At 63.2% G+C, this 23850-nt stretch overlaps 3 protein-coding genes across 4 annotated transcripts in view; 1 reads left to right on the plus strand and 2 right to left on the minus strand.

Moving 5' to 3' along the window:
* The window catches only part of GLIS2 (GLIS family zinc finger 2), a 34454-nt gene extending 24320 nt beyond the window's left edge, over positions 1-10134 (plus strand). The window contains exons 2-7 of the mRNA XM_073362786.2: positions 240-521; positions 866-1038; positions 1605-1781; positions 2737-2870; positions 3580-3698; positions 5043-10134. Coding sequence (XP_073218887.1) covers positions 347-521; positions 866-1038; positions 1605-1781; positions 2737-2870; positions 3580-3698; positions 5043-5851 — 1587 coding nt within the window. The 5' untranslated portion in view covers positions 240-346 and the 3' untranslated portion in view covers positions 5852-10134. The remainder of the gene's footprint in view (positions 1-239; positions 522-865; positions 1039-1604; positions 1782-2736; positions 2871-3579; positions 3699-5042) is intronic.
* Positions 10135-12788: 2654 nt separating this feature from the next.
* Positions 12789-20431, minus strand: PAM16 (presequence translocase associated motor 16). The gene is made up of 5 exons (XM_078854613.1): positions 19979-20431; positions 18303-18387; positions 17522-17658; positions 14215-14280; positions 12789-12946 (listed from the first exon to the last, which is right to left on the minus strand). Exons 1-5 carry the CDS (start codon positions 20414-20416, stop codon positions 12854-12856), a joined length of 819 nt encoding a protein of 272 aa, XP_078710739.1. The 5' UTR covers positions 20417-20431; the 3' UTR covers positions 12789-12853.
* A 95-nt stretch (positions 20432-20526) lies between these two features.
* CORO7 (coronin 7) overlaps positions 20527-23850 on the minus strand; it is a 178280-nt gene continuing 174956 nt past the window's right edge. For both annotated transcript variants that reach the window (XM_078854612.1, XM_073362801.2), the window contains one exon: positions 20527-23593. In XM_078854612.1, the coding sequence (XP_078710738.1) occupies positions 23588-23593 (6 nt within the window). In that variant the 3' untranslated portion in view covers positions 20527-23587. The remainder of the gene's footprint in view (positions 23594-23850) is intronic.

Raw genomic sequence — 23850 nt, forward strand, 5'->3', positions numbered from 1 at the left:
GTGGCAGGTTTTGCAGGGGCTCCTGGCAGCAGGTTAGGGGGGGCTCCTGGCAGCAAGTTTTTGGGGGGCTCCTGGCAGTAAGTGGCGGAGGCTCCTGGTGGCAGGTTTTGGAGCTCCTCGTCCGGATCCTGTGGCCACTGGGACAGGCTTTGTGCAGGGTGGGTGCACGGGTGGCCGTGTGTGGGTCCAAGAGGGCGGCAAGACCTAATTCACCCCCCTGCCCCTCTGCTCCCCTGTAGGTTGCCTGGGCACCCTGCCCCTGCCCCTGGGCTGCAGGGGGAGCAAGCCCCCGAGGACGCCGTCTGCTCCCTGCCGGAGGACGCTGCTAGCGGCCACATCGGGCATCATGCATTCCCTGGACGAGCCCCTTGACCTCAAGATCAGCATCTCCAAGCTGCGGGCAGCACGGGAGAAGCGGACGCTGGGCAGTGCCAAGCACCGGGCCTTGCACCGCGAGCTCAAGACCCAGGATGATGGCGCCGCGGCGATGGGCCCCGGCTCGCCTGGCTCCCTGCCAGCTGGTGAGAGGGGGAGGGGCGTCCAGGGCCCCACCTGGGGGGACCGCCTTCCTGCACCCTCTGATACGGACACCAGGGGGGCGCCACCTGCATGCAGTGGTGAAAGAGTCTTGGGGCATGCTCTGCCCCCTGCTGGCCACCTGCCCCGGGGCTGGACCCACATGGCTGGGGTCCCCCAGGCTGTGCTGGGATCCCTTGGGGCAGGCCATGAGCTGTGGGTCTGGGCACAGGGAGTGAGGAAGCGGGGGGGCGCCGCATCCTGCCCCAGAGGTGGCTGCATTTGCAGTGGTGGGGAAAGGTGCTCAGGGTGGGAATCACTGCTCACCTGCTGGCTTTGTGCCCCCCAGGCCTCCTGCTGCCCTCCAAGTGCCATGACAAACGGGACGCCCGCTTCTCCTCAACACCCCTGCTCGACCTCAGCCTGTCACCCCCGTCCGACCCGGACTCCCCCGGTGGCAGCACCTCGCTGTCCCCTGAGCGGCAGGGCAGCGGGGACCTGCCCATGGCCCCCACCCCTCATGTAAGTGATGTGCTGCGGCGGGGCGGGGGCTGGGGCAGATGGGGGAGCTGCTGGGAACGGGGCTGGGGGCACCGCGGCGGCAGCTCCCTCCCCCAGCTCAGCAGGAAGAGTCTTTTCCAGATGGTTGCCCCTCTGCCCATGGCAGCCCCAGACCTACGGCCCTGGGCCCCGCTGAGCGGGGCTGGGCTGCCAGGGAAGGGAGTGGAGGGGGGAAGGGAATGGGATGGGCTGCGGTGGGAGGGGGGGCGGAAAGGGCGGCTCGCCTGGCCTGTGCCTGCCTGGGGATGGGCACCAGGCCCATGTGGGGTGCACAGGTAGCGGTGTGGCAGAGCCTGGGGGAGCTGGCCCCATCTGGGATGCAGGGGGTTGGGTGCAAGGGGGGGGGCTCCTCGCACTGCAGAGCTTTGGGATCCAGCTGTGCAACATCATTCCTGATCCCCAGGGTGGGGCACTTCCACCCCCCCGGCTCCAGCCAATGTCTCTGACCCACCCCAGCCCCCCCGCCCCCCCACGTCCCCTGCCCCAGCTGGTATCTTTGCCCCAGCACCTTTGTTCTCCCCCTGCAGGATTTCCCGTCCCTGCGCTACATCGACGGCCTCCCGAGCTCCTTCCAGTTCTTCCTGCCCCTGGGCTCGGGCGGTGCCCTGCACCTGCCGGCCTCGGCCTTCCTCACCCCGCCCAAGGAGAAGCGCCTCTCCCCGGAGCTGCCCCTGCCGCAGCAGCTGGTGTGTCGCTGGGCCAAGGTGAGGGGGGCAGCTGGGCCCCAGGGGGCTGGGTGGGGGGCTACACCCATGGTCCCAGTCCTGTTTAGGGTAAATCCCCTGACATCTGTGTTCTAGAGGAGGCTGCGAGGGGTGTGCTGTGGGGCGGAGAGGGGCAGCAAGAGGCATGCTGCGGGGCCGGGGGGGGCAGTGCAGGGTGTCCCTCGGGGCAGAGGGGGGCAGCGAGGGGCATCCGTGTGGCAGAGGGCAGCAGCGAGGGGCGTGCCGCGGAGCGGAGGGGGGCAGCGAGGGGTGTGCCACAGGGTGGAGGGGGGCAGCGAGGAGTGTGCTGCGGGGTGGAGGGGGGGCAGCGAGGGGCATCCGTGTGGCAGAGGGCAGCAGCGAGGGGCGTGCCGCGGAGTGGAGGGGGGCAGCGAGGGGTGTGCCACAGGGTGGAGGGGGGCAGCGAGGAGTGTGCTGCGGGGCGGAGGGGGGCAGCGAGGGGTGAGGTGCGGGGCAGAGGGGACTGGAGGGGATGGGGCAGAGGGGACTCAAGGGGTGTGCCGTGGGGCTGCGAGGGGCGTGCTGTGCGGTGGAGGGGGGTGGGGCAGAGTGGGTTGTGAGGGGCGTATTGTGCAGTGAAGGGGGGGTGGGGCAGAGGGGGCTGCATGGTGCGTGCCATGGGACAGGTCTTTGGGACACTGCCCCTCCTGGCCATTGGTAGATCTCTATGGGCCACCTTCCCGGACCCAGCGCCCACAGCCTCTGGGGCCGGCCACAGCTATGGTAGGTCTGGGCTAGGGAGTGACGGGGCGGGGTGGGTACATCCTGGCCAGTCCTCGGGGGGCCCGAGCCACTTCCCACTTGATCCCTCCTGCCGTGCATCAAAACACCCACCCCTCCCCCAGCCGGGCCCCCTGCAGCCACCCCTCCCCCAGCCAGACCCAGTGGGGCTCCCCCTGCAGCCGCCATCTGACCCAACCCTGCCCCCGCGCAGTGTAACCAGCTCTTCGACCTGCTCCAAGACCTGGTGGATCACGTCAACGACTTTCACGTCAAGCCAGAGAAGGATGCGGGTTACTGCTGCCATTGGGAGGGCTGCGCACGCCATGGCCGGGGCTTCAATGCCAGGTGGGGGCCGGGGACGGTGAGGCGGGGACAGCGAGCTGCGGGGAGGGAGGGAGATGCGGCGCGGGACCTCGAGACTGAGGGGCGGGAAGAGGAAGGAGAAATTCAGGCAGATTGCAGCTTCCAGCGAACCATGTGTGTCAGTTACACCAACAACTGTTAGTGACACACTGGCTGGTTACGGGGAAGGGATGGGGTGGGATTGGGGCTGAGAGGTTATGGGGCAGGAATGGGGCGGATTGGGGCTGGGTGGGTATGGGTTGGGATGGGGATCCGGGCTGTGTTGTTACAGGGCGGGGAGATCAGGGCTGGGTGGTTAAAGGGCAGAGACTGGGGGGTTGGTGCGGGGCAGTTACAGGGTTATGGGGCAGGGATGGGAGGATCTGGGTGGGGATGGTTATGGGGCAGGATGGGGATTCAGTGGGGGGGCAGGAGCAGATCTGGGCTCTGCGCCGATTGCCGGGTATGACAAGTCTGTGTCCTCTCTGAGCTGGGGACAGTTCCTGGCCCCCCCGGGGCAGCTGTGGCGATTTGTGTGTCCTGTGACGTGGGGGGGAGGAGGGCAGCTGTTCTGTCAACTCCCTGGGTTCCCATGGCAGCTGCAGCCCCACAGCATCCTGCCGGGCTGGCTCACCCCAGCCAGCTCCCCCTCTCCCTGGAGCACCGTGCTGGGCTGGCTCACCCCAGCTGGGTTCCCTTCTCCCTGGGGTAGGTACAAGATGCTGATCCACATTCGCACCCACACCAATGAGAAGCCTCATCGCTGCCCAACCTGCAACAAGAGCTTCTCCAGGCTGGAAAATCTTAAAATCCACAACCGCTCCCACACAGGTCAGTGTCGGGGATGGGGGGCTTGGGTGTCATCCCCTCGCACACAGTTCAGTGTCAAGGCAGCCCATGGCCTGGCGGCGGTGGCCCCTTGGCACACCAGGTCAGGCAGCCTCTGGCCTGGCAGCAGAGGCCTGGTGGCATGCTGGGTCAGGCAGCCTGTGGCCCAGCAGCGGAGGCCCCGTGGCATGGTGGGTTGGCCAGCCCATGGCCCAGTGGTGGAGGCCCCTTGGCACACCGGGTCAGGAAGCCTGTGGGCTGGCAGTGGAGGCCCTGTAGCATGCTGGGTCAGGCAGCCTGTGCGAGCACATGACCTGGTGGCGGAGGCCCCCTGGCATGCCACATCAGGCAGCCCATGGCCTGGTGGCAGAGGCCCCATGGCATGCCGGGTCAGGCAGCCCATGGCCTGGTGGCAGAGGCCCCGTGGCATGACGGGTCAGGCAGCCCATGACCCGGTGGCAGAGGCCCCGTGGCATGACGGGTCAGGCAGCCCATGGCCCGGTGGCAGAGGCCCCGTGGCATGCCGGGTCAGGCAGCCCATGGCCCGGTGGCAGAGGCCCCGTGGCATGCCGGGTCAGGCAGCCCATGGCCAGGTGGCAGAGGCCCCGTGGCATGCCGGGTCAGGCAGCCCATGGCCTGGTGGCAGAGGCCCCGTGGCATGCCGGGTCAGGCAGCCCATGGCCTGGTGGCAGAGGCCCCGTGGCATGCCGGGTCAGGCAGCCCATGGCCAGGTGGCAGAGGCCCCGTGGCATGCCGGGTCAGGCAGCCCATGGCCTGGTGGCAGAGGCCCCGTGGCATGCCGGGTCAGGCAGCCCATGGCCTGGTGGCAGGGGCCCCGTGGCATGCCGGGTCAGGCAGCCCATGGCCTGGTGGCAGGGGCCCCGTGGCATGCCGGGTCAGGCAGCCCATGGCCTGGTGGCAGGGGCCCCGTGGCATGCCGGGTCAGGCAGCCCATGGCCTGGTGGCAGGGGCCCCGTGGCATGCCGGGTCAGGCAGCCCATGGCCTGGTGGCAGGGGCCCCGTGGCATGCCGGGTCAGGCAGCCCATGGCCTGGTGGCAGGGGCCCCGTGGCATGCCGGGTCAGGCAGCCCATGGCCTGGTGGCAGGGGCCCCGTGGCATGACGGGTCAGGCAGCCCATGGCCTGGCAGCGGAAGTGCTGTGGCACGCTGGGTTAGAATCCTAGAATACCAGGGTTGGAAGGGACCTCAGGAGGGCATCTAGTCCAACCCCCTGCTCAAAGCAGGACCAACCCCAACTAAATCAGCCTGTGGCAGCCCGTGGCCAGGTGGCGGAGGCCCCGTGGCATGCTGGGTCAAGAAGCCTGTGGCTGTTGTGTTCCCCTGCAGGCGAGAAACCCTACATGTGCCCCTACGAGGGCTGCAGCAAGCGCTACTCCAACTCCAGCGACCGCTTCAAGCACACGCGCACCCACTACGTGGACAAGCCCTACTACTGCAAGATGCCCGGCTGCCACAAGCGCTACACGGACCCCAGCTCGCTGCGCAAGCACATCAAGGCCCATGGCCACTTCGTGTCCCACGAGCAGCAGGAGCTGCTCAAACTCCAGCAGCCTCCCAAGACGCCCGTCGCCTCGGCAGAAGTGCCTTATGTCAACGGGGCGCAGCTCATCATCCCCAATCCAGCCGCCCTCTTTGGTGGACACGCACTGCCTGGCCTGGGTGCCTCTTTGCCCATCCCCCTGGCCCCGGGGCCCCTGGACCTCAGCACCCTGGCCTGTGGCGCCGTGGGCTCTGCCGCGCTGCCGGGGCTTCCAAGCCCCCTGCTGTCCCTCAATGGGGCACCACTCAACTTGGCCAAGAACCCCTTGCTGGCATCTCCCTTTGGTGCCGGTGGGCTAGGGCTGCCAGTGGTGTCCCTGCTTGCTGGCAAGACGGACATGGAGAAGTGCCAGGTGGGTGACACCAGGGTGGCCAAAGTGGGCAAAGCTCAAGGGCTCGAGAGCCGCAAAGAGTCGTGCGACAGGACTGAGCGGGCCCGGCTCAGGCGTGCTCCGGAGAGCCTGCCGCTGCTGCCCGGCGCGGTGCTGGACCTGTCCACCGGCGTGAGCTCTATGGGCAGCCCCGAGGCCCTGCCGCCTGGCTGGGTGGTGATCCCCCCTGGCTCCGTCTTGCTGAAGCCGGCCGTGGTGAACTGAATGAACGAAGCCCAGACGCAAAACGAGGCGCCACCTTGGCATGGGTCTCGACGGGTGAATCTGCCAGTGGGGTTGGGGGGAATCTGGACCTCCCGCCCCCTTCCCCTGCGACAGCCGCTTGGGTCTCGCTTGGACCCTACACGAAAGAAGAGTTTGACTCTTCTGAGAATAGCAATAATCCCCATCCCAGCCCTGCGGCCGGCCCGCATCACCGGCCCAGTGCAGGCAGCTCCAGAGGCCTCTTCATGGGACCCCCCAGATAGCTAACTGCCCCCTCCCTGAGCCAGCCACACCCTAAAGCCTCTTGCTGGCTCTCCGAGGTGCCAACACCGGCCCAGGACACAGCAGGAGTGGGCTCATGGCTCTGGCAGGCGCCAGGCTGGGGCACCAGGGTCGATTGTGGCAGCAGAGCAAGTGCTGGAAAGGGACGACTGCGGAGGGACCAGAGCCAGGCCGTGGCCTTGGTGGCAATGGGGTCGTGGAGCTGGATCGGGGCCCTAGGGCTGGCCTGGTGTACCATCACCCCATCTCTCCCTGGGGGCTGCCTGCCTCAGGCAGCGGCAGGCGCTGTTATTTATTTATCTCACCCAACCCTCGCTCTGACCGGTCCCCGATTGGGCCCTTGTTCCTGGTGCTGACCAGGTGCCCCCTGCCTGAGGCCTGAGCCACGCAGCCACCTGCCTTGGGATCCCAACACAGTCCCATGCCCACTCCCCAGTCAGTGCCAGGTGCTCATGCCCTTGTGCCCTCTGCTGGTGGTGTGGGCGATGATGGCGTCCATGCAGCCTGGTAGCTGGGTGGGTGTGAGCGATCCCAGAGGAAGGGCCCATTGACCCCCCTGTCCAGCCTGCGGTTCCTGGGGGCCGTGTCCCCTGGCCCCTGCAGCAGAGCTGGCCCCCTGGCACTGGCCACGCTATCTGGCCATCACACGTGGCCTGGCAGGGAGGACGGTGCCAGCAGAACCCACAGACACGGGTATGATTCCCCACCCTTGAGCCCCATGACACAGGCAGCCCTGGGCACCTTCCTCTCTGGCTCGGGGTAAGCGCCCCCCTCCCCCCCCTAGGACTGGCACTGCCATGGGGCTGGGCTAGCGGGCTCCCTCCACTCCAGCTCCGGTTCCCGCGCACCGTGGGAGGCTGGCTCATTTCCAGAAACTCCCAAGCAAAGGGCTCTAGCGCCTTGCTCACCCCAACACCTGCCAGTGGGCCTCTCCCATCACCCACCTCCCTGTGCCCATGCCAGCCCGGCCTGCAGCACAGCCAGCACCCTTGGAGCCAAGCAGCGCTGACCCGGGAGCGGCCAGCCCAGCCCAGCCCAGCCACATGGGACCACCAGGAGCCGCTGGAGCGGGGTGTTCCCGTTCTCACCCCCAAGCCGATGGAGCTCCCACCCTGCCCAGTCTGACCCCCCAAGAGCAAGTCAGCCGGGCCCCGAATGCACCCAGCCGTCCCCAGGCCCGTGCGCCAGTGAGGAGGCAGTGCCACTCAGCCGCAGCTGGGCTTGCCCGGTGGAGATGCCGGCGAGACAAGACCACGATGAACTTCTGGACTGCAGCCCCATCGCCCTTCAGCCCTGGGTTGACTGGACTGAGACAGACAGACGGACCCCCAGTCCTGTGGGGAGCCCTGCCCCCGGACCCTCCTCCCCCACCCCCGACAACGCATACTGGCTGAGTATGCCGCTCACCAGCTCCCGTGCCCCTTCCCCAACCTGGGGGAGGGGGGCGGGGGCAAGATTGCCTTCAGCTCTGTTAGTACCTTAGCATGTAACGCAAGTGTGCGTGGCTGGCCGGCGGCGCAGGGCGGGAGCCCCCTTCCTGGCTGTGCACCCTGGCCTGCTGACTGGGAGGCGAGGGCCGGGTCAGTGCTTCAGTTCACACCCTGAGTGGGCAGATGCCTGTAGCCTCCCGCCCCAGCACTGCAGGGAGCCATGGGGTCACCGGCCACAGCCTGGCGCTGCACCTGCCCAGCTGCCAAGGGCTCGTGGTCAGCTGAGTCTCATCAGGCCGGGGGCTGAGCCCCGCCCGCACAAGGCCTGCTGCTGATGCTCCCCAAACTGGTTTCCCCTTTGGCCAGATCACCCTACGGAGCCATTGCCCATCTCCAAGTGACTGGCTCAGCAGCTGCAACCTGCTCCAGCCCATGCCCCTGCCAGTCCAGTCCCAGTCTGACTGCCAGGAGCCCTGGCTAGCCCTGCCCTGGCGCGCTCCACCTCCCCGAGGCGTGGCTGCCAGGCTGCCGGTGGGCACGTGGCCTGGGCAGGCTGTTGCCCTGAGAGCTCCCCTGGGCCCGTCCTTGGCCAGGGGCTGCGGCATGTGCAAGTAGGTGGGACCCCCACTAGCCCTGTCCCCCACACACAGAGTAATGCCCATGGGCTGGTGCAGCCAGCTGTCCCATGTTCTTCTCTGGCTCCCTCGATGGGCCTAGCTGTGCCCCCTGCTGTCGCTGCCCTAGGGGGGCAGGTTGGAGACACCCCAGCCAGCCCTGTGGGCAGCCTGGTGAGCAGCAGGCCCAGTGCCAGGGTGAGACCAAGCGGCTTTGGGTGACAGCCGGATGCCCCTGGGGCACCCGGTCCTGAGGAGGGGCAGCGGGAGGCAGAGCCTGGCCCATCAGAGAACTGTGGTTATGGGTGCCAGCTGCTGGGGCGCATTAGCCCCCCCCCCCCCCCAGCTGGTCTCCTGCCCCCCATGCATCCCGTTGGTTAGAAATCTAATTACACACAGCATAGGGCCACTCTCACTGCCCATGGTGCAGCCTGGTGGGGGGGCTCTGCTACCCCACAGCACTGGGGGCTGATGTGTCTGCCCCTCCCAGCCACGTGGCATCACAGCCCTTGCTCGGTGCGGGGACACAGCTGGTGAGCTGCTGGGGCCCTGCCCTGAGTGAGGGGGCAGCAAGCCAGCCTAAGTTACAGCATTAAATGTGGGGTGGCCAAGGCTGCGGCCTGAGACTACAGCTCCCAGCAGGCACTGCACCCCCCAAGCAGTGCCTACTGGGAATTGTAGTCTCCAGGAGGCACCTGCCCGTAAGGAATAGAGCCACAGCAACGTGCAGATTGGGCTCATGCCATGCGGCCTAGCGGGCTCCTCCCAGCCTGGCAAGGGCCTGGTGTGGTTGCCCCCAGCAGGCAGCAGATCTAGGCAGGGTTGGCCCCTGCATTACATGGGTCTGGAGGTTCAGCTGTGGCCAATGACGGAAGGCGGGTGGGCTGGCTGGCACCACAGAGCTGCACTGAGCCGTTGCGGGTGATGCCCGTGGGCTCAGCCCATCTCTTTAGCTGGCGCTGCCCGGAGAGACCAGCGCAGTATGTACCGTAAGCTATTCTAGACACTCCAGGACCAGCCAGGCTGGCCTACGAACATATAAGCTACATAAATTCTTTAGACTGGTTTAGCACTTTGAGTGGCTGCTCCAGAGCCAGGCTCCTCGGGCACAGCTAGGCCCGGGCATGGCATGGCTGTGCCCACAGGAGCAGGCTCAGGCACTTCTTGAGGACAGGGCATCTCCAAGCAGCCACCACTCATGCCCAGGTCTCCTGGTCTCTCCCCCTCCCCACGCTTGCCCCTCGGACGCTCCCTCCCCGCAGAGGGATTGCTCAGTGCTCGCCCCAAGGGGCCTCCCGGACTACTCCTCCCTTGCAGGAGGAGTCTTGTTGTCTTTTCTGCTGCTCCTGGTACACAAGGGGGTCCTGCGTACCTCTCCCCTGCCCTCAGCAGGACCCCTGCTCTGCTGCCACCCTCCAACCAGGAGACCCCCCCTAGCCAGGGCTCTCGACCCCCTCACTGGCCACATCCTCCACCTCAAAAGCTCCAGTGCAGCTGCTGGAGGGAGGGGCTCTCAGGGTCTGGATGTTACAGCACCCCAGCCCAAGTCTGGCAGGGAGCCAGCCCCCCCCAGAGCCAACTCTTGGGGGGACCTGGCATCATGCTTGCCAGCTCTGGGGCTGCTGAGAAGCCCCTGCCCTCTTGCCCCAGGCTGGGCGAGCAGCATGCCACTCAAAGGGTTAACAGTAGCACAGCATGTGCTTTGTGATAGACTAGGCCTGCCCGGGCCGGTATACGTTTTGTTTTTCGGTCGTCGTCGCACATTCCAGGCTCTCGGTATTTTACCCGTCTCTAAGTGCCTTTCTCTGGTAGTGTACGTTCTTTCTCCTCTCGGCTCCATTGCTGTTAGCATAGCGTTTAACTAAAGAAACAAAGCGAGACGCTCACGACTGCCCCTCTCGGCCTCCGGAGGAGAGGAAGTTTATTAAGAAAACAATAAAGTGAATTGACAAGTTTCCTTGGATGTGTCGGCCTGTGATTGCTTTTCGGTGGCTCCACCCTGCTCAGCACGGCCTAGGGACACCACCCCTGTGAGCACCTCAGCCTCCCACTGGTACCTGCACCTTTAGGTGCCAGCGACGGGCACGGCCTGGGCTGGGAACAGGCGAGGGGTTGCACAGGATCTGCTGGCGATGACAGGCAGTGGGCAGGGCAGGGCTCTGGTGTGGGGATGGGAAGAGCTGGGTTTGAGTCCAGAGCTGCTGGGAGATCTTGGACAAATGGCCATCCATTTCCCTTCTCCCTTGGTGTCTAGCTGGCCCACAAGCTCCTGCCTCCTCCCAGATCTGGCCAGCGCCCAGCGCAACAAGGCCTGCAGGTGCTACCGAAACAGAGAGGGGGAGCCAGGATGCTGCAGCCCCCAGTTTGGGAACCACTGAGCCCTCTGATATGGACATCTCCCCCCCATGTGCCAGAAGGGGCCCCACAGGAGGCAGCCAGGTCAGGCTTAGGGTTTGGGATGAACCTCAATGTTCTCAGGAGTGTCCATCTCTCTGTGCAGCCAGCTCGGGGCAATGAGGAGCGAGTGAGGGAACATCAGAGTCATGTGTGGGCCAGCTGAGTGCCCAGCACACCTGCCCCGCAGGGCCAGGGAGCCGAGAAGGGCTTATGCAAAGCAGCACAGAGGGCAGTGCTATAAAGGCTGTGCGTGTGTGTCATTGTGGTACCGACAGCCCTTAGGAAAGGGAAAATCTACTATGCCAGCTGGGCTCAGGCAGGGTTAGTCCCTCTGGTCAGTTCCCCCGGAGCAGGGCTCTCCCAGCCAGATCTCAGGACTTGGTACAGCTAAACCCACACAGGGTGGGGGCTGCCATCCCCAAGAGCTGCAGGATCGTGCCGCTTTGGGAACATGCCGCCTGCCGCCCCCCGGGTGGCCTGGTAGTTACGATGATCAGGAGTGGAAGGAGCACGGGTCTGACAGCTGTCGTGATCAGCGGCTGCCAGAGCTCACCTGGCTGGAGGGGTTTGTGGAACAATGCTGCACCCAGGAAATGCTCCACGCATCTCAGGGTGGCTGAACCCTGGAGTTTACCGGGGAGCCCCCAGAAGCCATGCAGGCTGCTGCCCTCCCCAGTCTGACGGGCCCAGGCAGGTGGTGACAGGCCAGCAGCACAGCGGTTACAGCCTCCTGGGCTCAGCCATTCCCTTTGCTCCTACACTCTAGTTTGGCAAAACCCTCTTAGAAATGGTGAGATCTGGTTCCTGAGCTCCCCGGGCTCAGTCTGGTCCCAAGAGCCCATCTGTGCCTCGCCTTCAGGGCTGCACAGGAGTGGCTGAGAACAGGCAGCTGGGGCCTTCCAAATGGCTGGGCAGAAAATGCGTCACTGCAGCCCCCAAGTGAAACCGGCAGCCTTCTTGCCCTGCTAAACTGCTGGGCTCTTTAGGCTGCCCCTCGCCCCCAGGGAAAGCTGGGCATACAGGGGTCCAGTCAGGTACGGCCAGCTCACACTGACTCTCGGGGGCTCAGCAGCGGGTCTCCTCGCACGGCAGCTTTCCCACGTCCTAGCAGATCTCCGCCCATGTTGTCTGACTCTTCCTCCCCAGCAGACACTGACCTAAGGCCACTGATGGACCTGGCCAGGGAGTGGAAGGGCAGATACATCTCTGAGATGGTGGGAGCAGTCGAAAGTGTCCACCCCCATCACACTGAGCCAGGGGCACACGGAAACCCTGTTTCTAGTGCAGGGGTGGGGAAACTTTTTGGCCCGAGGGCCACATATGATTATGGAAATTGTATGGTGGGCCATGAATGCCCATGAAATTGGGGGTTGGGGTGCAGGAGCAGGTGAGGGCTCCAGCTGGGGGTGTGGGCTCTTGGGTGGGGCCAGAAATAAGGGGTGTGGGGTGCAGGAGGGAGCTCTGGGCTGGGGCAGGGGTGCGGGCTCTGGACTGGGGCTGGGGCTGAGGAGTTTTGGGGTGCAGGAGAGTGCTCCGGCCTAGGATGGAGGGGTTCGGAGGGTGGGAGGAGGATCAGGGCTGGGGCAGGGGGTTGGGAGGAGGTCAGGGGTGCAGGCTCCAGGTGGCACTTACCTCGAGTAGCTCCCGGAAGCAACAGCATGTCCCCCCTCCGGCTCCTACGTGGAGATGCAGCGCCAGCTCTGGGTTCCCAGCCAATGAGAGCTGCAGAGCCAGTGCTTGGGGCGGGGGCATTGTGTGGAGCCCCCTGGCTGCCACTACGTGTAGGAGACGGAGGGGGGACATGCTGCTGCTTTTGGGAGCTGCACGGAGTGGAGCAAGCCCCCGACCCCACTTCCTGGCAGGAACTTGAAGGCCAAATTAAAAGGTCTGATGGGTTGGATGCAACCCGTAGTTTGCCCACCTCTGTTCTAAAGCATGGGGCTCCCAAGGAGGCAGCCAGCTGGCTGCATATAGCACCAGGCATTTCTGGCTCTGCGGCAGGTGGGGACAATTGGACGCCATGTTTCAAGGCGAATGGTCCAGGAAGGAATGGTCCTCCCCCATCTATCTCGTTGCCCAATTGTCCTAGTGCATTATGGGAAGTCCCTGGCCATCCGGTAGTGGATACAGCTGCCCGCAGAGCAATGGGCCAGGCTGTGACCCCCACCCAGCTCCCCCACGGAATCCCCTGATTCCAAACCACACAGAAGAAGCTGCAGAGAGGAGATTTATTGGCTGGCTATAATTTAGAGGGGCTGAGAAGAGGGCATGGGGAGTAGTTACGTCTTTGGCTTCTGCCCCTGTTCTCTTTCATTCTGTCTCTGGGCCTCGATTCGAAGCTCTTCATCCAGCCGCTCCTTGGCTCTCACCACCTGTGGGACAGTGTCTCCAATGAGTCTCACCTACCGCCCAGTCCGCCATACGTGGGCCACGCCTCAGGCCCAGGATAGCCAAGGGACATGGCTGCACTTCACAGGGCAGCCAGGAGGAGGCAGCAGAAACCACCTACGTGACTGGCTAAATTCCCTCTAAGCTGCGCAGCTACCTATTAAGCCCCGTGCAGGGGCTCAGGTGAGGAGAGGTGCCCCTCCCCGCTGGCCCCAGCGTGGACCTGTTGCGGCTGGGGGAGAGGAACCCCTCCCTCAGCCCGGCCCCAGCGTGGACCTGTCTTGGGCACGGGAGGAGCATCTCCCTCAGCCCGGCCCAGGCCCACCAGAGCTGCCACGGCCGGGGAGACATGCCGCTCCCCAGCCCCGAGATCCTGAGGCAAGAGAGGGCTGGGGGGAGTCATCTCTCCCCACCGCAGCCCCAGGGCAGCCTGCACCCCAAACCCATCATCCCTGGCCCCACCCCAGAGCCCCCACCCTCTGCCCCAGCCTTGAGCCCCCTCCCACACGCCAAACCCCTCCCCAGAGCCTGCACCCCCAACCAGAGCCCTCATCCCCCCATGCTGCAACCCTCTACCCCAGCCGTGAATCCCCTCCGACACTCCAAACCCCTTGGCCCCACGCCCATCACATGAGTTATGTGCACCAATATGAAGATGATGTGTCACACATCACCTCCATATTGGTGCACATACAAAAATTAATTCCGCACACGGACGTAAAAAATTAGAGGGAACACTGGTGACTGGCATGGGGGGCTGCTGATACTGGCTCCAGGCCAGGCCCCACCATGCAGCAGCAGAGGGATCTGAGAAAGATGCTGTAGCCCAGGGAAGTTTGCCCCCTCAATCCACATGCTCCAGAGAGCACAGGATGGCAAACGGACGCTGTGCCAGACCCCAGTGAACTCTGCCTTTCTCAGGGTCCAACATGCTGCCATCGGAGACACCCAGGGTCTAGCCTGTGTGACAGGGGGCCCAGAGAGGTGTGGGGGTATGTGGGCAGGGCGTGGGGATGGAGACACCAAGAGGGCACTGCCAGCAGGACGTTCACCCTGGCAAAAACCCCTGAAAAGGTCTGCTTCTGCTCAAAGGGGTAATTAGAGCGCCACAAACAGTGATGACAGTCTTTGAGCCTCCAGCCCCAAGCGCCAGCTCCTAAGAGAGCCAGCCAGCCCCTGAACCTGCGAGGCCAGCCCAATAGCCTGGCACAGAGCAGGACGGATGCCCAGACCCATCCAATGCCCCGCTTACCTTAGACTGCAGGTAAAACGATCCCCCCACTGACTTATCATTCACCTTGAATAAGTGATCGTAGTTCTGCCAAAGGAAACAAGCCAACTGTGAGCTGCCTCTCCCAGCTGCCCCTCGCTCTTCATTTCGGCGCATTGCCAGCTGGCTGTTCTCAGCCATAGTGACAGGTCCCTCCAGGTGACAGCCATGGCAGTGCCTGCGTCCTGAGGAAGAGGGAGCAGCCACCCTCGCTCACTGACACTCCGCCAGCAAGGGCGTGCAAATTTGCTGGGGGGCTGTCATGGGGGGTTGAGTCCAAGCACTTCAGCCCAGAACCTCTCTCCCCTCTGCAGCACTGGAAAGCCCTGATTACAGGGCAAGCCAAGAAGGGTCCCGGGGTAGAGGGGAAGGTGCGAGTGCCTCAGTGCACCATGAGTAACAGACCTGCTGAAGGAAGCTGCTGCACTGAGATCAGAGGTGCCCAGCCCTAACTAGCCACCCACACGCACTCCCTGGAACAAAACATGCCGCCACCCAGCCATTTCCTGCCATAAGAACGTAAGAATGGCCATATTGGATCAGACCAAAGGTCCATCCAACCCAGTATCCTATCGACAGTGGCCAATACCAGGTGTCCCCGAGGGAGTGAACCTAACAAAATATCTAGTGATCTCTCTCCTGCCATCCATCTCCACCCTCTGACAAACAGAGGCTAGGGACACCATTCCTTACCCATCCTGGCTAATAGCCATTAATGGACTTAACCTCCATGAATGTATCCAGTTCTCTTTTAAACCTTGTTATAGTCCTAGCCTTCACAATCTCCTCAGGCAAGGAGTTCCACAGGTTGACTGTGCGCTGAGTGAAGAAGAACTTCCTTTTGTTTGTTTTAAACCTGCTACCCATTAATTTCATTTGGTGGCCCCTAGTTCTTATATTATGGGATCAAGTAAATAACTTTTCCTTATTCACTTTCTCCACACCACTCATGATTTTATAGACCTCTATCATATCCCCCCTTAGTCTCCTCTTTTCCAAGCTGAAAAGTCCTAGTCTCTTTAATCTCTCCTCATATAGGACCCGATCCAAACCCCTAATCATTTTAGTTGCCCTTTTCTGAACCTTTTCTTATGTCAGTATATCTTTTTTGAGATGAGGGGACCACATCTGTATGCAGTATTCAAGATGCGGACGTACCATTATCTATATAAGGGCAATAAGAGATTCTCCATCTTATTCTCTTATCGCTTTTTTAATGATTCCTAACATCCCATTTGCTTTTTTGACCGCCGCTACACACTGCGTGGACGTCTTCAGAGAACTATCCAAGATGACTCCAAGATCTTTCTCCTAATTCGTTGTAGCTAAATTAGCCCCCATCACATTGTTATTTTTTCCAGTGTGCTTTACATTTATCCACATTAAATTTCATTTGCCATTTTGTTGCCCATTCACTTAGTTTTGTGAGATCTTTTTGAAGTTCTTCACAGTCTGCTTTGGTCTGAACTATCTTGAGCAGCTTAGTATCATCTGCAAACTTTGCCACCTCGCCGTTTACCCCTTTCTCCAGATCATTTATGAATAGGTTGAATAGGACTGGTCCTAGGACTGACCCTTGGGGAACACCACTAGTTCCCCCCACTGATCACATCAAAAGTGGTGTCTTAGGCGCTGACTCCGTGGGTGCTCCGGAGCTGGAGCACCCATGGGGAAAATTTGGTGGGTACAGAGCACCCACCGGCAGCTCCCCGTCCCACACCTGGCCCCAGCTCACCTCTGCTCCGTCTCCTCCCCTGAACGCGCTGCCCTGCTCTGCTTTTCTGCCCCCCTCCCCACCCCGGTTTCCCACGAATCAGTTGTTCAAGCGGGAAGCCGGGAAGGGCTGAAAAGGAAGTGGCGGCTTCGCACTCAGGCCCAGGGAGGCGGAGGGGAGCTGGGGTGGGGAGCGGTTCCCCTGCATGCCCCCTGGGTTACTTGCTGCAGCGCGGGTGACCCTCCTTGCACCCCCCCCCGCCCCACCTCACCTCCACTCTGCCTCCTTGGGCCTGAAGCGGAGAAGCAGAGCGGGGCAGAGAGTAACTCAGGGGTGGAGGTGGGGCGGAGGCGAGCTGGGGCTTGACGGGGAGCTGCCGGTGGGTGCTCTGCACCCACCAAATTTTCCCCGTGGGTGCTCCAGCCCTGGAATACCCATGGAGTCGGTGGCCTAGGGCACCACTTTTGGCCGGTTGTTAATTTAGAAGCCCTTTTAGAACCGGTTGTCCAAATTTAACAATCGGTTCTGGGAACCGGTTCCAGCTCACCACTGGTTACCCCTCTACATTCTGAAAATTTACCGTTTATTCCTACCCTTTGTTCCCTGTCTTTTAACCAGTTCTCAGTCCATGAAAGGATCTTCCCTCTTATCCCATGACAACTTAATTTAAATTAGAGCCTTTGGTGAGGGACCTTGTTAAAGGCTTTCTGGAAATCTAAGGACACTATGTCCACTGCATCCCCCTTGTCCACATGTTTGTTGACCCCCTCAAAGAACTCTAATAGATTAGTAAGACATGATCTCCCTTTACAGAAACTGTGTTGACTTTTGTGCAACAATTTATGTTCTTCTAGGTGTCTGACAATTTTATTCTTTACTATTGTTTCAACTAATTTGCCCGGTACTAACGTTAGACTTACCGGTCTGTAATTGCCAGGATCACCTCTAGAGCCTCTCTTAAATATTGGTGTTACATTAGGTATCTTCCAGTCACTGGGTACAGTAGCTGATTTAAAGGACAGGTTACAAACCATAGTTAATAGTTCCGCAATTTCACATTTGAGTTCTTTCAGAACTCTTGGGTGAATGCCATCTGGTCCCGGTGACTTGTTACCGTTAAGTTTCTCAGTTCCAAAACCTCCTCTAGTGTCACTTCAATCTGTGACAATTCCTCATATTTGTCACCTATAAAAGACGGCTCAGGTTTGGGAATCTCCCTAACATCTTCAGCCGTGAAGACTGAAGCAAGAATTCATTTAGTTTCTCCGCGATGACTTTATCGTCTTTAAGTGCTCCTTTTGTATCTCGATCGTCCAGAGGCCCCACTGGTTGTTTAGCAGGCTTCCTGCTTCTGATGTACTTAAAAAACATTTTGTTATTACCTTTTGAGTTTTTGGCTAGCTGTTCTTCAAACTCCTTTTTTGCTTTTCTTATTACATTTTTACATTTAATTTGGCAGTGTTTGCCAGAGCAAGAACACCAGGCTTCAGCTGGGGAAAAGGGGCTGGCCTCTCAGCAACCTGCTGCCATGCAGGCCTGCCTGCTGGACTGTCCTGCTCCAAGCCATGACTTTACCTTCTGAATTTCCTCTGGGCTGAGCTTGGAGATGTTGAGGATCTGCTGGGCCTCCTGCAGGCTGATCCCTGAGATGCTGGTGGCTGCAGCAGACTGGGGTCCAGCACGTCCCCGCGCATCGGCCGCTGCTCGGTTGGCTGTTCAGAGAGACCCCAAGCTGATCACTCCTCCAGTCACAGCCCGCTCTCCCTGGCGCACCTGGCCACAGCGTTCACAGGAGAGCTTACCTGGGGCTATTGAACATGCAAAGGGAAGTGCTACAGGACCTCTATGGACATAAGGGAACGGGGGTGGGAGCGCAGGGCGTGGCCACATGAGCCAAGGATGCCTGGGTTCAATTCCAGTCTGTCACAGGCTGTGTGTAGCAATGGGGATGATCCTGCCCTCCCTCCCAGAGGATCCCCCTGCTCTCTGTACAGCACTCAGAACTGTCCCCACCAGGGCCACCCAGTAAGCCTGGCCCAATCAGCCACCGAGCAGGGCCCCCAGGAAACACTGGAATCCCAGCCCAGGTCCCCCTCCCTGCTCCCTGCCTGGCAGCAGTTTGTGTTACGAGCCTGGGTCCGTGCAGGTAACACATTACTGAGCAGTTCTCACAAGTGAAGGTGCCAATCCAGGCTGCCTTCCCCAGCCACAGGCTGCAGGGGGAGCTCAGCAGCACAGGCCCGGTGCCCGCCAGCAGAGCCAAGGCTGGGGGTCACCCTCAAGGACAACATGAGGTTTCCATGGATATCCCCCTTGGATGCAAGAGACAAGGCTGGCGACAGTGACTGGTGCTTACCTGCAAATTCCTGCCTGAGCGCCCGAGCGAAGGCCCTGCCCACCACCTGCACCCCCACCACGATGATCTGCGCCAGGTACTTGGCCTGCAGACAAAGCACAAGCAGTCAAATGCCTCCTGCTGACAGGGGCCTACAGAAGGAGCCTTCTGAGTGCGTGTGCCCAGGTTACTCCTCGGAAGGGAATCAGGTAAATAGGGAGATCCAGCAGCTCCCCCTCCCGCGCACAACTCAGGCACTAGTCAGCTTAAAAGCACTCTCCTCCCCCAAAGCATTCACCCTGCCAAAACACCAGCAATCGGTTAGCCCAGCCAGTGACACAACATGGTCCAAAAGAGCGTGGGGCAGATCAGGGACCAATAGGGCCAGTGCCCTGGGACTAGTTAAATCGCTGGCCATGGGAGCCCAGGAAAGGCAGCCAGAGGCGACCCCAATGCTCGCTGGGCACTGGATGCAAAAGGGAAGGGAGGCCGCACAGCTGGCGATGCACAGTGCGGCTCTAGACAAACCCTGCACTGGGGGGCGGGGGGAGACTTCACCAGACCGTGCACCTGAACTCAGAGTAACCCCAGCCTTTGCGCCCAGCAGCCCGGGTGTTCCTGTTACGCAGCGAGCGCCTTCTAGCGGCCAGGCAGCGGCACGTCCCTGCTGGCTGGCTGCAGGGCAAGGCCAGCCCGGCCCTGGGCACCGGAAACGGAGGAGCAGCTAATGCCCCTGCATTAGCATGTGAACGCGACCAGACAGGCCGCTGTACACGGACGCCAGGCGCTGGGCTCACCCCTCCCAGCGGCGGTCAGGAGCCCGGGCAGAGCGGGTCGAGGGCCGCCCGGGCCCCCCTCCCCCGAGCCAGGGGAGTGTTCCCAGCCCCCAGGGCCTCGGCACACGCACGCTCTGCCCAGGGCCGCTTGCCATGGACAGAGCGTACCGGGGCGACGGACGGATGGCTCCCTGACCTCGCGCCGCCGGCACCGGGGGGGGGGGGGAGCCCGGCACCGGGGGGGGGGGGGAGCCCGGCACCGGGGGGGGGGGGGAGCCCGGCACCGGGGGGGGGGGGGAGCCCGGCACCGGGGGGGGGGGGGAGCCCGGCACCGGGGGGGGGGGGAGCCCGGCACCGGGGGGGGGGGGGGGAGCCCGGCACCGGGGGGGGGGGGGGGAGCCCGGCACCGGGGGGGGGGGGGGAGCCCGGCACCGGGGGGGGGGGGGGAGCCCGGCACCGGGGGGGGGGGGGGGAGCCCGGCACCGGGGGGGGGGGGGAGCCCGGCACCGGGGGGGGGGGGGAGCCCGGCACCGGGGGGGGGGGGGAGCCCGGCACCGGGGGGGGGGGGGGAGCCCGGCACCGGGGGGGGGGGGAGCCCGGCACCGGGGGGGGGGGAGCCCGGCACCGGGGGGGGGGGAGCCCGGCACCGGGGGGGGGAGCCCGGGGGCTGTTCTGGGCCGCCCAGGCTGCTGCCGCTCAGACGGGCCCGGCCGAGCCGCACGGAACCAGCCGCTTTCCGCGGGCCGGGGCCGCCCGGGCTCCCCCCAGCGCCGCGAGGGGCCCCGCGGGCGAGTCCGTGGACCCAACCTCCGGCGCGCGCCGGGCAGAGGGGCCCGGGGCCGGCACCCCGCGGCGGGGCCTGCGCAGGACGGAGCGCGGCTGGGGAGCCCGGCTCGGGGCAGCGACCCCGGCCCCGCTCACCATGTCCCCGGCGCTTCCGGCCTGCAGCAGGCTCCGGCTCAGGGAGCGAAGGGCAGCGGCCCCCGCGGGGGCGCCATAGAGACGGCGCTGGGCGGAGTGTCCCCGCGGCCAGCGAGCGGTAGGTGCCGAGCGCCGCGCGAGAGGGGAGCGCGCCCCCTGGCGGACGGCGGGGAGGCTGCAGCGGGGGCGGGGCTGGGTGCCCCTGTCCCGGGGGCCAGGCCGCTCATCCCCATCGTTGCCCCAGCGCCCCCCGGCCTGACCCCAAGCCACCCTCCGCGGTGCGGGGGGCAGCCGCGCCACGGCCCATCTGCAGCGCTTGGGTTGGGGCTTTGGGTCCTGGCCCGGCCCGAGATCCGCCACGCTCCGCACCCGCGGCCCCTGGGGTGTGTCCCCCCCGGCTGGGACCGGCCACGTGGGCACAGCCATGGGCACAGCCATGGGGGCCCGGCCCCATCGCCCTGGCAGGGAGGACGCGGGGGCAGCAGGGAACTGCCTGAGCTGGCATTTGGCCACGTCCCTGGCACGACCCGCCCCGGCGAGCTGAGTGCCCTGGGATCAACACTGGCTGGGGTGGCCAGGCAGGGAGGCGAGCCTGGAAACCCTGGGCAGGCGCCCCAGCTCTGGGGCAGCCCACCAAGTCAACAGAGTTGGAGACCCCAGAGCTCCCACGTTCGTGACTCCAGCCATGGCTCTGGGGCAGCTTGACAGGTGAAGGACCCCTGAGCCAGACCTCCAGTCCCTTGAATGGCCAATTTCAACATGTTTAGGTTTGGTTCCAAATCACTACAAACCCAGACTTCAAACAATCAGCCAAGGGGGGGGGGGGGCTTTCGTAGGTTGCCCTTGCTGCCTGCCTTCCACCCAGGCCCGGTGCAATAGCCGTCACGAGAACAACAGGGAGCCAACAGTTACCCTGCGGCAGTGGCAGTTCCCTTCCCCCAGGGCCTAGCATCTGAACTCAATCCTCTCCATGTTTTGGGTCACCTCCATGAGGGCACAGCCTTGCCCGCCCCCGGGCCCAGGCGTAACGCAGCTGCAACTCCCAACCCCTCCCAGGCGGTGCCCGCACCAGGGGCAGCTGTCTCCCGAGCTGCAGGGAGTCCTAGTCCTGAGCTGTGAACACAGCCCCTGCAGGCTCCAAGCGGGCCGGGCCGGAGCGTCAGTGATGTGCCTAGTGGGAGCTGAGAGTGCCCGGCCCTGAAAACTGCTGGCTGCAAGACGATGCGCTGGGCTCAGGGGCTGGGGTGTACCACTGCTGCACCCCTGTATCCCACCAAGGAAAATGGAGGGCTGGCAGAGCCCTGGGAGGCACCTTCCATTGGCCACAACTGTGGTGGTGAGCACTAAGGCTCACCCACAGGAGCACTGGGTCCGAGGGGAGAAGGCACAGTCGGCTGCAGTGGTTCAGGGACTCCCTGCCCACACTGGCTACCTGCATTGGGCTTGGCCCTCCCAGCAGCTGCAGCCCATGAGCTGGGCTGCAAAGACATCCAGATGACGGGCAAGTGCTAGTTGGCCACAGGCCAGCATCAACAGGGAGCTGCGGCACCAGCCAGCCAAGAGGCAGGTGTGAGAATCCATCCCCCACAGCCCTGGAGAAGGAGGAGGCTTTGCCTGCCATGCTGCCTTTCAGGGACTATAGATTTGCTGCCTCCGTTTGTTTGGTTTAAAATATCATTTTTTATTAAAACTCGCGGCGCCATTTCAGAAGCCCCCTCCCTCCTCTCCACTGGCTTGCTGGCATTTGTCCTCTCCCAGCAGACACCCACTGAGTCCCCACCCCCAGGCTCCCGGGCCTTACAAAGCACAGCCCCAGTCCTGCTCTGGCACTTGGGCTTGCTGGCAAGGCAATGCCCCTTGCGGTGCCAGGCCCTCCAGGAAGGGCTGGGCAGCTGTGGGTCTTGGCTCAGGGTAGCTCAGCTCTGCTCTCTCACCCCAAGAGAACATTCCCCCAGCGCCCAGGCAGGTCACATACTGGGTGACATCACGCACTCTCTGCGAGACACTGCCTAGGTGGGCTAAAGGCTCACACTGTTGGTGAAATATTGCGCAGAGCGAATGTAATGCTGGGGAAGGATGCCAGCCTGGCAGCCCTGGAGCCTGGAGGCGTCCAGACTGGGTATCCCACAAGCAGCAGGGCAAGCATCTGGAGCCCTCGGGTACCGCCCGCCCGAGCTGATGGGGGCGCTGCACTAAATGCCAGGCTCAGAGGGAAATCAGTAATAGTACCTGGAACTTGAGTCCAAGTTGTAACCAAGAGGGCACCACCCACCCGCAGCAGCAGCCTGTGCCCCAAGCCCAGCCTGGGGTAGAGGGGAGGCTCCAGAGGCGTGCCAGTGGGGTTGTAGTGGAAGCTCTGCTGCGGCTGGGCCCAGGCCTGGGCTGGCCGTGCCACACAGGCCGGGCACCCTTGGGTTCCTGAACCACAGTGCTAAGCTCCAGGCCTGTGCCATCCCTGCTCTCTGCCAAGGCTACCCACCAGCGACTCCTGCCCACCCTCCAGACAGGCAGCCCTCGAGGCCAGGGTGTGGTGCCCCTCTTGGGAAGGCTTGTGCTTTGAATGTCTGCCAGAGGGGAAACAGAACAAGTGTGACTTCGCCTTCAGATCTGAACTGAAGAACAATCCCAGGCCAGACCCCTGCACTGGATCGACAGGTGCAGCGGGGCAACAGCCGAACTCAGAGAAGACACTTGGCGTACATTGTGCCGCAGTGATTCCAGCCTCTGGCCCTTGCTCCCCGCAGCCTGAAAGACGCGTGAGGCATGTGCAAGTGCTCTGGAGTAGACTTGTGGAGGTGTTCAAGGCACCTGCAGCCCTGGGTATCAGACCCCTAAAGCCCAGTGCGTTGTGAGCTGGGCTGGCCTGAAGGAGGTGCTGCAGGCCGCGCCTTTGCTTGGGGGCCATGCTCAGTCGGGCTAAAGAGATTGTGTTGCGAGAACAGGGAGGGTTGGTGGCTATGAAAGGCCAGGCTGGGAAGCCCCCGGATCCCACGGTGGCATCCCCAGCTCCCCACGGCCCTCTCTTTCCCCAGCCTTGCAGCCCCCAGGGTGGCTCTGTCCTTGCCCGCAGTGGTTACCACCACAGTGCCATCGGCTGGGGCCCAAGCACAATGTGAACATCAGCCAACCGACGAGCAGCTCTGCTCGAGGATGGGTGATTTGAGGTGCCCAGAGGAGCCTGCTGGTCCAACGGGCAGAGGGTATAAACTGGCCGAAGCCACGGCCAGCACGGCCAGCCCTGGCCCGGCAGCACCGCGGTCAGCAGAGTGTCCATAGCCCTCCCAGACCCCACACGGAGAGGAGGGTGCAGCCTGGCGAAGCTGGCAGGATCTGGCTCACTCAGTCCATTAGCCCTTAGGTAACAAGGCAGAGCCTGGCGCAGAGCCGGCTTCCCGGGCTCTTTGGGAAAGGGCCTGGGCTGGGCCTGAGGCCCTCCAGGGAGATCGGTGCTGGATTGGGGAGCGGCGAAGCCCTGGGGTGTGGGCACAGTCCAGCAAAAAGCAAGGCCTCAGTGTGGGGGCTGTGAAGGCCAGGCAGGGAGGTGGGGAGCCAGCAGCATTGGCATGGAGGAGATTGCGGTCCCAGGAAACAGGAGTCACCCCTCCAGAGCTAGTCCTACAAAGAAAGAGATGGAGTGAGCGGGAGCCCGGGCAGGGTGCCTGGCACAGGGGTGTGATCACTGGACATGCTGCCCTCTCCAGATCCCCCCACGTCTCGGGCAGGGCACCTGGCACAGGGGTGTGATCACCAGGCATACTGTCCTCTTGGGATTCCACCCCCCGTCTCGGGCAGAGCTCCTGGCAGAGGGGTGTGATTGCTCTGTGCCTCCCCACAGAGCCCTCTGGATATGGAGGGCCATGAGGGTTTCTTCT

Source organism: Lepidochelys kempii, chromosome 10 (assembly GCF_965140285.1).
Source record: "Lepidochelys kempii isolate rLepKem1 chromosome 10, rLepKem1.hap1, whole genome shotgun sequence".
Lineage (NCBI taxonomy): Eukaryota > Metazoa > Chordata > Testudines > Cheloniidae > Lepidochelys > Lepidochelys kempii.